This window comes from Pieris brassicae, chromosome 7, assembly GCF_905147105.1.
Source record: "Pieris brassicae chromosome 7, ilPieBrab1.1, whole genome shotgun sequence".
In the NCBI taxonomy this organism is placed as follows: domain Eukaryota; kingdom Metazoa; phylum Arthropoda; class Insecta; order Lepidoptera; family Pieridae; genus Pieris; species Pieris brassicae.
The window spans coordinates 1211393-1226314 of NC_059671.1; the positions used below are offsets into that span (position 1 = coordinate 1211393).

At 37.1% G+C, this 14922-nt stretch overlaps 2 protein-coding genes across 2 annotated transcripts; both read right to left on the reverse strand.

Moving 5' to 3' along the window:
• Window positions 1-238: 238 nt before the first annotated feature.
• Window positions 239-4175, reverse strand: LOC123711787 (cytochrome P450 6B5-like). Its single transcript, XM_045664579.1, has 2 exons — window positions 2807-4175; window positions 239-1771 (listed from the first exon to the last, which is right to left on the reverse strand). The coding sequence occupies exons 1-2, from the start codon at window positions 4158-4160 to the stop codon at window positions 1602-1604; spliced, it is 1524 nt and encodes a 507-aa protein (XP_045520535.1). The 5' UTR covers window positions 4161-4175; the 3' UTR covers window positions 239-1601.
• A 5616-nt stretch (window positions 4176-9791) lies between these two features.
• On the reverse strand, window positions 9792-11595 carry LOC123711868 (probable cytochrome P450 6a18). Its single transcript, XM_045664712.1, has 2 exons — window positions 10239-11595; window positions 9792-9993 (listed from the first exon to the last, which is right to left on the reverse strand). Exons 1-2 carry the CDS (start codon window positions 11593-11595, stop codon window positions 9821-9823), a joined length of 1530 nt encoding a protein of 509 aa, XP_045520668.1. The 3' UTR covers window positions 9792-9820.
• Between the last annotated feature and the right edge of the window lie 3327 nt (window positions 11596-14922).

Below are 14922 nucleotides of genomic sequence, written 5' to 3' on the forward strand. Positions count from 1 at the left end.
AGGCTAAAGTCTTCGCCTTTTAAGTCAGATTAGTAATTTAAGCCTTTTAAGTTAAGCTAGAGTTTAGTTTAAAATTATACCTCAGTATATTTTGTATTTCTTATATAAGGAAAAATATAGCGCACTATTTTATTATTATATTTTAAAAAAATCATAATAGTAATAATCGTTTATTTGCCAAGATAGTGGTACAGTGGTTAGATCGATCAACTACAAATACCCGCACAATCATCCATACATAAATAGGCGTGCAAATGTCATATCAATTTTTACAATGTCTTATAATAAGAACATACAATAATGCCAAGTTAAGTTATTTACAATCGGTGTCAAATCTATGGTCCAAATACTCACCGACGCTATAAAGACACTTTGCCTTTAAAAATTTAATTACCATCCCCTTGAAAAAATTACATACATTAAACTTATATATTACATGTTTGTAGAGTGTAATTCATTTTCAAAGTACTGATTTAAAACTTCATGACATCCGTCGAGATTCAGTCAGAGCACGTTGAGAGGGAAAAGCAAAGTTACCGACATTACGCGCCTTATGTAAATCGCACAACTTGTGAAGGGTTGAGTTGAAAGCCTTCACCAAATATTTTAAAAATTCATTCTAGGAGAGATAAACCATATTCTTCATTGCTTTAGAGTTTGAAAAACATCACTGTATTTGATGTTTTGGTAAAATTAAACATAATTAAAATTTTGTTACACTCATACCCTGGCTCTGCAATCCAAACTATATCTCCAAACACAAGTCATCAAGTCATCTGTAGAGTGGTACAGTTGACTTGCAGGTGCACAGGACGTCCATAGATCCAGCGGTAGTTGGGTTTGCAGCAAGAAGGAAATAACGAATAACTCCACTATAATATAATTACAACTTACGTATAAACTACTGATTTGTATAAATGGATGATTTAAGTATGGACTTGCTACTGATATCTGATTAAGTCTGGAATGGCAAGTTGGTAAAAAGGTTCGAATTGTCTTGAAAGTATTGCTATCTATTTCAAGTGCAGTTTATTTCCAACTTCGCTCAAATTGACACGAAAGATAAATTTTACTTTTCGACACCTGAACGTCTTGAAGTTATCTTAGAGTCCATTACCAGTATCAGAGTTTTCTACTTATTTATGCGACTGCGAAGTTATTTTAACTTATTTAATGTTATATTTTTAACAGATAATGTTAAAACGATTGATATTAGTTTTAGTCATAAACTATGTTTGATCTAGATAAGAAATACTTTCTTGATGGTCTTAAAATCGAGATGTAATATTTTATAGTTTTTTTTATTGTTCGTTGTATATTTTCTGTTTTTTGTGCTTGATTTCGCTGGGCGTGTTGGATTTTTTGTATTTTTTTTATTGTAGGGCAGGGCTGCTTTTCATATTTTTGGGTTACGTACATTGGTTTTCTGTATGATGTGTTTGTCCTAACATTGTGGTCCAAATAGAAAATCATTACAATGATGCTGTGATGTTTCACGACACACATGTTCAATATTTGAATGTAATTTGAACATAAAAATTACTACAATTTGATGGACATGTTGGTACTTAATATAATGGAAACCGTTTATGTTTCCAGAACTATTCTCTCATGGTAAGTTTTAAGGGTAGACCTCCGTCTATGAACTGAATAAGATACGCTGCTCGATTTGGGCGAATATTTTTCCGAGTTGACTGTGAAGGTTTTATGTTGTATTTATGAAGAATTGCTGCCAGTCCTACCATTGTATTTAATGTTCCAAAACGAGCCCCTGAAATTATGTCAAAATTACATTAGAAGACATATATATTTTTTATAATACAGTAATGCTTTTCGGTGGTGAATACCGTTATATATAACACACTCTGATAGGTACTTATTAATGAAAGTTTTAATTTATAATGAAAAACTAAACGAAACAAATCAGTTACTTTTTTATATACAACAGGGGCAATCGGTAGGAGGGTCACTTGATGTTATAATTCAGCCGCCCATGGACACTTTTAAAATTGGTACGATCTCTTCTCGAAGGACCCTTCGTCGAATTGGTACTTCAGTGGGCAGCTGGTTCCACATAGTGGTGTTGCGCAGCAAAAATTTACTTCTAGAAGTTACGGGTGGAATATCCTATTCTGCCTCGACGTCATGCACCCCCGATTGTAGGCTTTGGCTATGTCCAAACTAACAGCAAGCGCCTCCCCCTTGCTTTCAATTGCCTCTGTCCATCTATGTGTAAGGTATACAAGAAGGCCGACAGCTGAGCGACCACGACGAAAGCCATACTAATAGTCGCTAATCAGCTGGTTTTAATAATGGTTTCCAATATTTTGGGAGGTTATAGCTATTGCGTGATAGTTGGACGGATCAGAGCGATAGATTGAAGATATATTCATACATTCATACAAGTATATATTGAAGCGGTCTTCCAAAACTTCGGGACAGTGCCGAGCGAGTACAGGGGTTAAGTACAGGTCCAAGAAGAATAAAGTTTTGGGGACAGCACATTGCCGGAATATGATTTGCGGCATCAAGGTATCACACTGCAAAATAGTCAGCGGTGATTTCCCCTAGTCATCCAAAGTCGAGTTGGATGCAAAGAGACAGCCCAAAAGGTCGCTAACCTATACCGCGAGACAACTTTGGCGAAAGAGATGCTTTCGCCAAAGCCTGTCGAAGTCTGTCTCGAGACCCCGAATTGAGGCGGGCCACTCTCACCGAATCTAGCAATATCCCCAGATATTGTCCTAGCAATCTCCTGTTGTAATTGAATTTAATACTGTTAGAATTGAATTAAATTAAATCATACCTATACATTTTCTTGGTCCCTCTCCAAACGGAATATACGCGTATTTGTGTCTTGGTTGCGAAGATTCATTAGAAAAACGCTTCGGATCAAACTCCTCTGGGTTATCAAAGTACATTTCATCCATGTGAAGTGCATGTATTGGAATGGTTATTCTTGTTCCTGTTTTTATCGTTCCATTTACTCCTGGTAGGCTACAATCTTTGGGCGAAGCCCTTGTCGTCAAACCAGCTGGTGGAAATAATCTTAGTGATTCTTTTACAACCATTTCCAGGAAAAGCATTTCCGATACTGATTCATAGCAAAGTCTACCATCGTGCTTAGCCAGTGTTGTATCAATTTCTTTTTGAACTTCCTGTTGTATATCATGATGGTGTGCGAGTTGATGCATGGCATAACTCATAGTTGTTGAAGAAGTTTCAAAACCAGCTATAAAATATATAAATAGTTGGGCAGCTATTCGGTTATTATCAAATTCAATTTCTGCCTGTTTATATTTGCCAGTATCATCAGTTTCTAAAGAATCGCCAGTTAATTTGCCCGCCTTACCCAATTCGAGTAAAATATTGATAAAATCGTTTCGCTGAGTGTCATCATTTTGTCGGTGACTTCGAACGCTATCTAGAATTTCCATGATTATTTCACGAACTTGCGGTTTTAGTAATGAAACCTTATTAATAAGTGATTGAGGAAAAAGGTCATAAACTCCAAAAAGAATCATTTGCAATTTAGATTTTATAAACATATAGTCACGTAGTTTAATAAAAAGAGACTGCTCATTATTAATTGCATTCATGTCAATGCCAAATCCACAAGCACCAATCAAATCTATTGTGAAGCGTGCAGTAAAAATATGTGCATCAAATTCTTTTTCTTCTACTGCTAAGTTGTGAGCTATTTTCACAAATTTTTCTGCATAGTCTACTACAATAGGAAACATACTTTTTATTCTACTGCTTGAAAATGCCGACGAAAGGTTAGTTCTTAGTAACTTCCATGCATCACCTTCTTCTGAGAGCATATTTAACATTAGAGGCTCAATTTTTGCATCACGTTTAACTCCTCGATTAGGAAACACTAAGAAGTTTTCGTTTAAAATATATTTCACTAAATCGGGATCACGAACGATGATTTCTGGATTCGTCCCTCTGTAATATCCCACATATTTTTCGTCAGAATATTTTTTATACAAATAGCACGCAGTCTCAATGTTAGTTCTTCTAGCAAAAAAGACTTTTGTGTGATTCCCAAAAATTGGTACAGGCGATTCATGTTTGATGTTTCTTTGAGAGAAATATTGAAATTTTCTCATGTAATAGAAATACAATATAACAACAATTAGAAGGATGTATAACATTTTACTATTATTGATTACGACTGTTATCAAAGTCAATTTACGTAGAATATTAAATATTTTTAATGAATCACGATATCATAAAATTGCATATGCTGAAGTATTCGTGATCACTATTAAATATATCAAATGACTTAGAAACATTTTTCTAATTTTAGCGTTATCATAAATAAAGAGACAGTTTTTGAGCAGTTTAATTTTATTATTTGTTTATTAACGTACGAAAAGTAACACATTTCTTAATGTGTATATAAATTGATGTCATTGTAGCTCTTTAAAGATAATTTATGTTGTAATCTTAACTGAACCTCATTGTTATGTAAATACATTTTAAATACTTCCTTCAAAATTTGCTGTTTTCTGTTACAGCGAGATAAGAACTATGTAACGTTGATAATAATTATTAGGCCAGAACATAATGTTAAACATATAATATTTAGCAGAAATGGCGTTGAGTTTGCAAATCTAATTAGTTTTTAATTGCGTTCTAACGTCCCGGTTAAGGCGGTTCTAATTAAGGCGACGTCAAATAAACTCCTGTGACAACGTGATACTAAAGCCTCGGGCATTGCTAAAGGGAATAGTTGTGAAATTAATGAACGTGAACAATGCTTAGACGGAGACACAATAGCGTTTTAATAGTCACGTGATAACATGTGTCGGGGTAATTATTTAGTAAACGTTGTTAAGGAGACGTTTTGAACCTATTGAAACAAAGGGTTTTAGTATCTAAGCGAAACATCGGTCCGAACCTTTTTAATAAATGCTATTTTCTTGCAATCAACTAGTTTAAAGACACTAGTTTAATTGTTGCACTTTGAGCTACATTATATTTACTTATCTAGTATATAGTATACTTAATAGTATATATGATATACCTCTCATTTTAATCCTTTACTGTTCTATGTTTCCATTAATATAAAAAAAATTATTATAAATACCATTAATTTTATTTGAGTGGTAGCTCTGAGTGGCTTTATGAATAACTCTGTATTACATTTAACTTTGAAGGCCTATGGTTTTCCTGCTAAGTTAAGTATATCATTGAAAATACATAAAGTGTTCAAATAATTCTAATGAATTATATTACCTTATACTATGATAGTTACAATATTATAGCATGATACTGTCTCATCTTGGTGTGTATCAGTGGGAGTGCCATGCTGTTGCTTTCGGGCTTCAGCCAATCGGGCAGGCACGACCGGGGCAGTACCACTGTCTCACAGAAAACCGGCGTGAAGTGATGCAATAGGTTCATCTTATTGTACTCGCGTTTCGTGCGGTGAGTGAGACTCCCGGAGCCCATCAATTCCCTCCCCCCAGAATATGAAGATGCAGTTTAAACAGAGATTACCCCAGGGGGGTACCACACGTTTCCGCTGTGGAGAATCCCCCTCTGAGCGTCCATCATCGGAACAATCACTATTCGGTGGTGGATGCACAGGCTGCCCTTCGTATTCTGGGGTGGGCAAAAACTGCGCAAAAAACTATAGGTTTCGATCTCGGGGCAAACGGAAGAATTTACCGAAGGCATCCTCTTCCACGCTCTCAGTGGACTTTACCAATGTTAGGGGGCTCAATTCTAATCTTAACGCGGTTCACTTTCACCTCGAAACTGCGAAGCCGGCCTTATTCTTCCTTACTGAGACTCAGATATCCTCCCCGGCTGATACTTCCTACCTCTCCTACCCGGGGTACAAATTGGAACATTCATTTGTGCCGCGGGCGGGAGTTTGCGTGTACGTCAGAGAGGATATCTGTTCTCGTCGCCTCGGGTCGCTTGAAGGAAGGGACCTATCTAGCCTCTGGCTGCGCGTAGACTGCGATGACCATCCGCGATTCTACGCATGCCTGTATAGGTCCCATAGCGGAAATACCGAAACTGAGCGGCTCATTGAGCACATCCAAATGGCTACAGATTCCCTGCTCGAAGGGGTTCCTACCGCTGAAATCGTGATACTTGGCCATTTTAACGCTCACCATGCCGATTGGCTCAGTTCGGAAACCACCGATCACGCGGGAAGATCCTTTCACGACTTTGCTTTAGCTTACGACCTGTCACAAATGGTCCCTGCGATTACGCGAATACCAGATGTGGATGGTCATAAACCCTCTTTGTTGGACCTTCTGTTGACCTCACATCCTATTAAGTCTCTGTTGACCCGCCATTGGGTTCATCGGATCATTGTGTGGTCCGGAGTACTGTGCCTACTAGGCGCCCTCCTCGGCCCCGTTTTTCGGGTTGTCGTCGTATTTGGCACTATCGGTCAGCAGATTGGGATGGGATGCGGTCTTTCCTTGCGTCCTACCCTTGGGGGCCTATGTGCTTTTCGTCGGAAGCTCCAGATTCCGTCGCTGCCTCTGTCGCCGAAGTAGTTCTACAGGGCATGGAACTTTTTATTCCATTCTCTGCGGTACCGATCGGTGGCAAGTCACAGCCCTGGTTTAAGCGTTCTTGCAAGGCGGCATCGCGTCGAAAGCGAGAATGCTTTAATGCATGGGCGGAAGCGGCGATATCTCGTGATGCCCATACCAGCGAACATAAAAAAGCATATAACTCAGCCTCCAGGTCCTTCAAACGGGAAATCGCTAAGGCAAAGTCAGAGCACATCGCCAGATTTGGCGAGAGATTGGCCCAACTCCCTTCGGGGACCCGAGCCTTCTGGTCTCTCGCCAAAGCTGTACAAGGGATAATTTGTCAGCCATCGATACCACCGCTGCACAGAGAAGATGACTCGCTCGCCCACACTGCGAAGGAAAAGGCCGACCTCTTGGGCTGTCTCTTCGCGTCCAACTCGACTTTGGATGACCGGGGGAGATCACCACCGGCGATTTCGCGGTATGATAACTCAATGCCGGAAATCACATTCCGGCAACGTGCTGTTCGCAGAGCACTATCTCCCTTGGACATTCATAAGTCGAGCGGGCCGGATGGTATCCCTCCAATTGTGCTGCGTACTTGTGCTCCTGAGTTGACTCCGGTCCTGACGCGCCTTTTCCGGTACCTGTACTCGCTCGGCACTGTCCCGAAGTGCTGGAAGACCGCTTCGATACATCCGATCCCTAAAAAAGGCGATCGCTCTGATCCGTCCAACTATCGTCCAATAGCTATAACCTCCTTGTTATCCAAAATAATGGAATCCATTATTAATGGCCAGCTCTTGAGGTATCTAGAGGGCCGCCAGCTGATTAGCGATTATCAGTACGGCTTTCGTCGTGGTCGTTCGGCTGGTGACCTTCTAGTATACCTTACACATAGATGGGCAGAAGCAATTGAGTCCAAGGGGGAGGCCCTAGCGGTTAGTTTGGACATAGCGAAAGCCTTCGATCGGGTGTGGCACAAAGCACTGCTCTCGAAGCTTCCAGCCTACGGGCTTCCCGAGAAATTATGCGACTGGATCTCCAGCTTTCTGGCCGATCGGAGCATCAAGGTCGTCGTCGACGGAGCATGTTCCGACCTTAAACCCGTGAATGCTGGGGTCCCACAAGGCTGTGTTCAATCCCCGACCCTGTTTCTTCTGCATATCAATGACATGTTGCAACTTAGCAACATTCATTGCTATGCGGACGACAGCACTGGGGATACTCTTTACACTGGCCGGGCAGGTATTTCTCGGGCAGTTGTCGATGAGTACCGGAACAAACTTGTGTCTGAAGTCGAAACTCTACTACGTGGAGTCTCGGACTGGGGTAGACTAAACCTAGTCCAATTTAACCCCAAGAAGACACAAGTTTGCGCGTTTTCCGCGAAAAAAATACCCTTTGTCGCTACTCCTCTTTTCGAAAACACTCTTCTTGAAGCCACAACCAGCATCGGAATACTTGGCATTGACATATCGAACGACGTTCAGTTTCGCGGTCATTTGGAGGGAAAGGCTAAATTAGCCTCCAAAAAGCTTGGTGTGCTCAGCAAGGCGAGACGGTACTTCACTCCGGGCCACCGCTTGCAACTCTATAAAGCGCAAATACGGCCCCACATGGAATACTGTTCTCACCTCTGGGCGGGGGCTCCCCAGTACCAGCTCCTTCCACTTGACCGTATCCAACGAAGAGCGGTTCGAATCGTCGATGACCAATCCCTCTCCGAGCGGCTCGATCCTTTGGCGTTGCGTAGAGATGTGGGGTCACTCTGCATCTTCTACCGCATTTACCATGGAGAGTGTTCAGAGGAGTTGTTCGGATTAATACCTGCAGCTGAGTTTCATCATCGGACGTTGAGGCAGAATACAAAATTCCACCCGTATCACCTCGACGTCCGACGTTCCACGACTGAGCGTTTTTCAAGGCAATTTTTGCCGCGCACCACCGCTATGTGGAACCAGCTGCCCACTGAAGTATTTCCGAACCAATTAGATTTAGGGTCCTTCAAGAAAAGAGCGTACCAATTCTTGAAAGGCCGGCAACGCACTTGCGAGCCTTCTGGCAATGTGAGTGTCCATGGGCGGCGGTATCACTTAACATCAGGTGAGCCTCCTGCACGTTTGCCCCCTATTTTATAAAAAAAAAATCAACGGATCAACGGTTTGTGTGTCTAACAACATTGATATAAGTACTGTGATTAAAAATCTTACAACTACACATATTGTAAAAAAGAAAACACTTAGGCAATATACAAAGCCAAAACAGATAGTTAAACAAAACATATAAAACAGAAAACATAGGTTAATTCATAACCCCGAAATTAAACATCAAACTAAAAATGCTAGCATTATGTTCTTTTATATAAAACGGTTACCTAAAAAAATTCAAAATGTAGAACCCATGCGTTAGTCACGGATTCATCTAGTATTTTGACTTACATTAATGGAATTCGCTCACACGTAAAGGTTACTCAAGGTCAGGCAGAAACAAAAGCGACAAACAGCACGAGGCTATGTCTATACACACAAGAATGGAAACAAGCGAGCAAACAGGAAAATTGGCCTCGTAATCCTTTCAGTGATTTTGAAATTTAAATGAAGGACCGTGACTTTAATATTTCACGTAGCAAACACGTGAGTGAATTAATTATGTAAATTAGTTTGTCGCATATTGAAAATTAGCGCGTATTAGTCTAATGTGGACTAAAGTTAGCAATAATGGAGGACATATTTCAGTTTCAAATTTATTGTAATATAAAAACAATTATATTTATCGTGTGAATCACAATAGACAATCGCGTTTTTAAATGTCGCGTTGAAGAAGATTAATAAGTGTATAATTTTTTTTAATAACATTTTATTTAAATTTACGCAAGGTATACAAGATGTAAGTAATTAACTCAGTTGTTTGATTTATTTCAAAAACGTTACATAAAATAATATATATATACTACGCTTTCAGCACAACATTAAATGATGATGAGCTTAATTATTATATGAAATGTTAAGAATATTTAAAATTATGTAACCCGATATGACATGGTACTACAAAATACTTCTAGTTAAATGAAGTTTATCACAAATAAAATATTTTTACGTAATTAAAGAAATGGACATTTTTTATTTTAAAATGTTGACTATGCTACCTTCAGTGTGTCGGATTTTGTGACGTTGCGCGGGTTCGGGTATTTGTGACGGTGTGCGGGTGTCGGTTTTTTGTGACGGCTGTGTGCGCGCATCGTAAAAATTTACTTTCATCATTTTTCCCTAACGCGCCAAAAATAGTATAACTTCAAAACTGAATTATTTTTTTCTTAAATTAAGCTGTACTGGGAGCCCTCCTTCGATACTTTGTACGACGTAAGAGGCTGGATTCACTTTTATATTTATAGTTGAGGAGGGTGAAGATTTAATGGTGAATTTCTCGAGAACCACTGCTAAACCTGCCATCACGATCAGAGTTCCAAATCGAGCTCCTAAGAAAAAATTATTCAAAGTTAAAAATAGTTAAAAATATGATATGTACGTATTAAAATATGAATTTTCAGAGCGAGTAAAGCTTTGAAAAGAGATGGTTCCATTACTTGTTGGTTTATTGTCTTCTTATTTATGGGACTAGTGGCGCTAATATCGCCAAACAGTAGCAGAGCATATGTGATTGTATGATATATATTCTAGTTAATATTACATAACTATAAGAAAATTTATAAGTCGATTATACCTATACATTTTCTAGGCCCCTCTCCAAATGGTAAAAAAACGTATTTGTGGCGATTCTGCGACGCTTCGTGAGAAAATCGTTTTGGATTGAATTTTAGTGGGTTTTCAAAGAATTGTGGGTCAGTTTGGATTCCATATACTGGTATACCAACTGTTGTACCAGCCTCAATCAGAATATTAAGTTCTGGTATGACGAAATCTTTTGTACAAATCCTTCCAAGCGCAGCACCGGGTGGAAACAGTCTCAATGCTTCCTTTGTTACCTGTTCCAATAAATTCATCTCAGATAGTGATTGGTAACAAAGTTTATTATCATTTTTGGCGAGAATTTCATCAATTTCTTGTTGTACCTCGATTTGGATCTCAGGGTGGTACGCTAGTTGATGCATAGCATAGCCCATGACTGTCGATGACGTTTCAAAACCGGCCACGAAAAATATGTACAATTGAGCCAGCATTCGATCCTCATCAAATTCAATTTCAACTTTTTTCTTCTTACCGTTTTCATCTACTTCCATAGAGTCTCCAGATAATTTTCCTATTTGTCTTAATTTCAGCATCATATCCAAAAAATCATCAGTTCTTGTATCATCTGTTTTTTGACTGCAAACACTGTCAAATATTTTTTTTATTATCTGTTGAACATTTGATCTTTTGAATCGCATTCTTTTCGGAAAGATATTAGGGAAAAGATCGTAAAAACCGGATATAAGGCTCCTCATTTTAGATTTTATGAATAGGATATCCCGAAGGTGCAAGAAAAGTGAATGTTCATTGTTCATTGATTTCATGTCAATGCCAAAGCCACAAGCACCGATTACATCTATTGTAAATCGAGCGGACAAATTGCAAGCATCAAATTCTTTTTCCTCTAAAGCAAGATTATGCGCAACGTTGACTAATTTGTGTGTACAGTCCACTATCAAGGCTACCATTTTTTTTAATTTGCTACTAGAAAATGCTGGCGTAAGGTAATTTCTAGTAATTTTCCATGTATCGCCGACCTCAGTAAAGATGTTTCGCATTAACGGGTCAATTTTTGTGTTACTCTGTAGACTCCGATCAGTAAATTCAAGAAAATTTAAGCTTAATACGTGTTTTATGATTTCCAAATCTCGAATAACGACTATCGGTTTAGTTCCTTTGTAGTATCCAACAACCTTTTCATTTGGATATTTTTTGTAAAGAGCATTTAACATTTCATCTTCAGTCTTCTTCGAAAATACAACCTGAAGATGGTTGCCGAATATTGGTAAAGGTCTATCATATTTAATATGCTTTTTTGAAAAATAATTAAATTGCCTTAGGCTATAAAAATAACACAAAACTACTGATATTGTAAATAATATTATAAACATATTTAAAAACTTAACAATTAAATTTAATACGATCCGTTAACAACACCACACTAGCACTCACGAATAAAGACAAGTTATAGTAGCATTTGCAAATGCTTATCATCATAATAATACTTTTAAAGTAAATAAAAAGAACTGGTTTCATGTTAAGAAATATCTATATGTATTGAGTTGAAAGATTGTATAATGTACACAATTTTTCATGTAACTAATTTTGTATCACATTTCCGAAGTATAATGCGAGTCTACCATTGCAGTAGCAAATAATTTTTTTTCTATTAAAGGAGGCAAACGGGCAGAAGTACCTGATGTTAAATGATACCGCCGCCTATGGACACTTTTACTGCCGGAAGGCAACTAGCAAGTCGTTAGTCTTACTAATCTTCCTAAATCGCGTAGGCTACGCAAACTATTCAGAATAGAGCAAAGTGATTTTATACATTATTATGGAAACATAAATATCTACAAAAACTGCGGTACCATGTTTAACAAACATTTTTTTTTGCATTTAAAAGCCGTTGAATCCAAAAAGGTTTTAAGCTTTAGATAGCATCGTTATTTATAAATTAATGTTGTTTCCAAAATTTGTAGACAGCTAAAACACAGTTAATAATTATTTAATGTAACAGCATTATTAAGTTTTGCTAGCAACTTCCACTTCAATGATCGAAAATGTTGATAATCTACAAACTGGTCTATCTCATAAAGTTATTCTCGAGTGGTTAGTAAATTCGTTGGGACTTCAATTCTAGTCCAAATGGCGCTTCAGGCGAGTTATACATCCGTTTTCTATGCGGTTTGTGTATTTATGTTTATTTTAATAGGAGTTTGTAACTTTGTAAGCCTGAAGATAACATAATAGGTCCTTGTTATGGTGCTTTTGCTTTGGTTTACTGGATTCAGCTTGAAATATAAAAAGATACGATGCTATGTAGTGAACATCACACGCAAACTTTGAAAGTAAGCGGTATTTTACGTAATCCTGTATTTTAAAAACAAAGTTAACAGTTTTATCATTTATTAACACTAAATTTATGAATATAAATATGCAGCTCCCAAATAAAACAGACGACATTATCCCTTAATATCGAGCTCTTCGAGGCAAATTTATAAAATAAGATATTGATTAATTATCTAGCGGATCAGATACACCATTTTTAGAAAATAAGTCCACGATGGCTCGTTACGTCCAAAATTTCCATTTTAATGATCAGGAACAACTTTTGCATAAAATTGTTGGATTCAATCGCTTTTTATAATTAGAATTTCTGCGTCTCTAGCGGTGTTTCGGATTATAAGATATAAAGAATCTAATCTAGAAACCTTATCATCATACATCCTCCTACATTGACAGTGTCGTGAAGACATAAACAATATGATTGCACGTCCAAGCAGGCCACAGAGACCCTCTGCAATGCCTGCAGACCCTCATCACAGGGGCAGGGAGATTTTACAATAATTATGTATTTCAAAAGCATGTTTTTCAACATGAAATCCAAACAAAACTGTTGTAATTAGATGTCCGTCAAAAAGTTTTAATGGCCATTTCATTTTAGAGAAAAAACAATTTAAAACAACTCTCGTTTGCCCTCGTCAGTTTATAGAAGTTTACTAGACAGGTCTCAGGGATTCATATATTCGTATTCGTAAATAATAGCGAGTATTTTAAAAAGCTTAACTAACTTTCTAAGTTAATATTTTTATTTGGACTTGAAATTATTAAGATATATTAAGTATTTATGAATATTATTGTCAAGATTCTAAAACTTCTAAAATAAGTAAAAAACTTATGTGTTTAAATATACGTAACACAAAGTTTTGCGTTTGTAATCGGCTTGTGTTTTTTTACATTAAAGAATAATAGCAAAACATCAATGATCTTAAATTTTTAATTAAACATACAAAAGAATTGTGCCAGTAAGTGATGGAAGTAATTTATTAATTAATTATTAAGGTGACTTTTTGGATATCGAATTTTGGGTTGGGCGTGCAAAGAAACCGTAAACAAATGAAAACCCTTAGAGAGCATATATTTACCAAATTAGCATACAATTACCTCAGTACATTAAAACTTTATTCATGATTTTGAATATTGTAAAGAATTTAGTTTACGGAACATTAAAAACACTTTTATCGAATTTAAAAACCGTTTTCAGATTAACATCTGAATTAGTTGCAAAATAACACAGACAAACAATACAGTTGCATTTCGCATCGAAAAGGGAGATTTATTATTCTATTTTAAGTTGAACCCCTATCATAAACGAAGTGCAACAGCAAAATTAAAACAGTTTAATTATTGAACTGCCTCTGTAACTCGAACAGCTCACTAAATAGCGAAAAATTTACATCTCTTTGATCAATAAAGCGATTCAAAATAGACACTTGCAAAGCAATCAGTTCACGCGAAATTCACCTTTCATGACAGAGGACTGCTAGTAAAGCGCCATTCAACCAGTCCAATTTCGCGTGAACTCAACTGGAAGGCTAAATAGAGCAAATTACAAGGTGCACACTGCAGCAAGATTAGCAGTAATTAAGAAACTGTTAAATAAGCAATCTGGAAGGACTGTCTCTTTGGATTTAATTTTGCGCTCCAAGGTGTATGGAGAGGCGAGAATGGAATGAGGCTTTATTATGCATTTGAGTAATTGGGATGTTGAACGAGAGTTTATAAGAGTTTTATTCAGAAACGATGTTTGAGTATCAATTATTAAATATTATTTACCACGTTTTCAATTTTATATTTAAATAACTTTATTTTCTCATTACAAAAATTGTATTTTATTTACATGAGAAACATTATGTATATATGAGCGAGATACACGTCCCAATTTCAGTCTAGTAGATTCAATCTGACATGTATTTTAATGACCTTTTGAATTTGTTAAACTCGCTAATATTGCGAATTTTAGATGGTAATTGATTAAATACTTGCACACCCTCATACCTAATTGACCTCTTCAAATAATTTGCGCGCGGTTTCGGCAAGATAAGCTAACTCGCTCGACGAGTATTGCGTGTAGTTGTGTGTTTGATTTTTTTAAATGATAAGCTACTATGGAGAGAGTTATTTTTTTATTAGGATACAGGTTAAACAGGAAACAGGTTTTACATAAACATATTGTTGTTTAATCGTCATAATTTTGGTTTCTAGGTAAATTTTATTAGTCTGTGTTAAAAAATGGTATGTAAATAGTGCTTTTATTAATTTATTTTGTAGTGTTTGTATGTTAGATTTTTTTTGCATGTACCCCATATTTCAATTAAATATATGAAATGTGGCTTGACTAAACAATAATAAATTAGATGACATACGGATTGCGG

Excerpts from the sequence above, each read along its gene's own strand:
- LOC123711787 (XM_045664579.1), bottom strand. The coding sequence starts at position 4,160 with ATGTTATACATCCTTCTAATTGTTGTTATATTGTATTTCTATTACATG. Across the intron at positions 1,772-2,806 it reads GGGACCAAGAAAATGTATAG|GGGCTCGTTTTGGAACATTA; the intron begins GTATGATTTAAT and ends ACATAATTTCAG.
- LOC123711868 (XM_045664712.1), bottom strand. The coding sequence starts at position 11,595 with ATGTTTATAATATTATTTACAATATCAGTAGTTTTGTGTTATTTTTAT. Across the intron at positions 9,994-10,238 it reads GGGGCCTAGAAAATGTATAG|GAGCTCGATTTGGAACTCTG; the intron begins GTATAATCGACT and ends ATTTTTTCTTAG.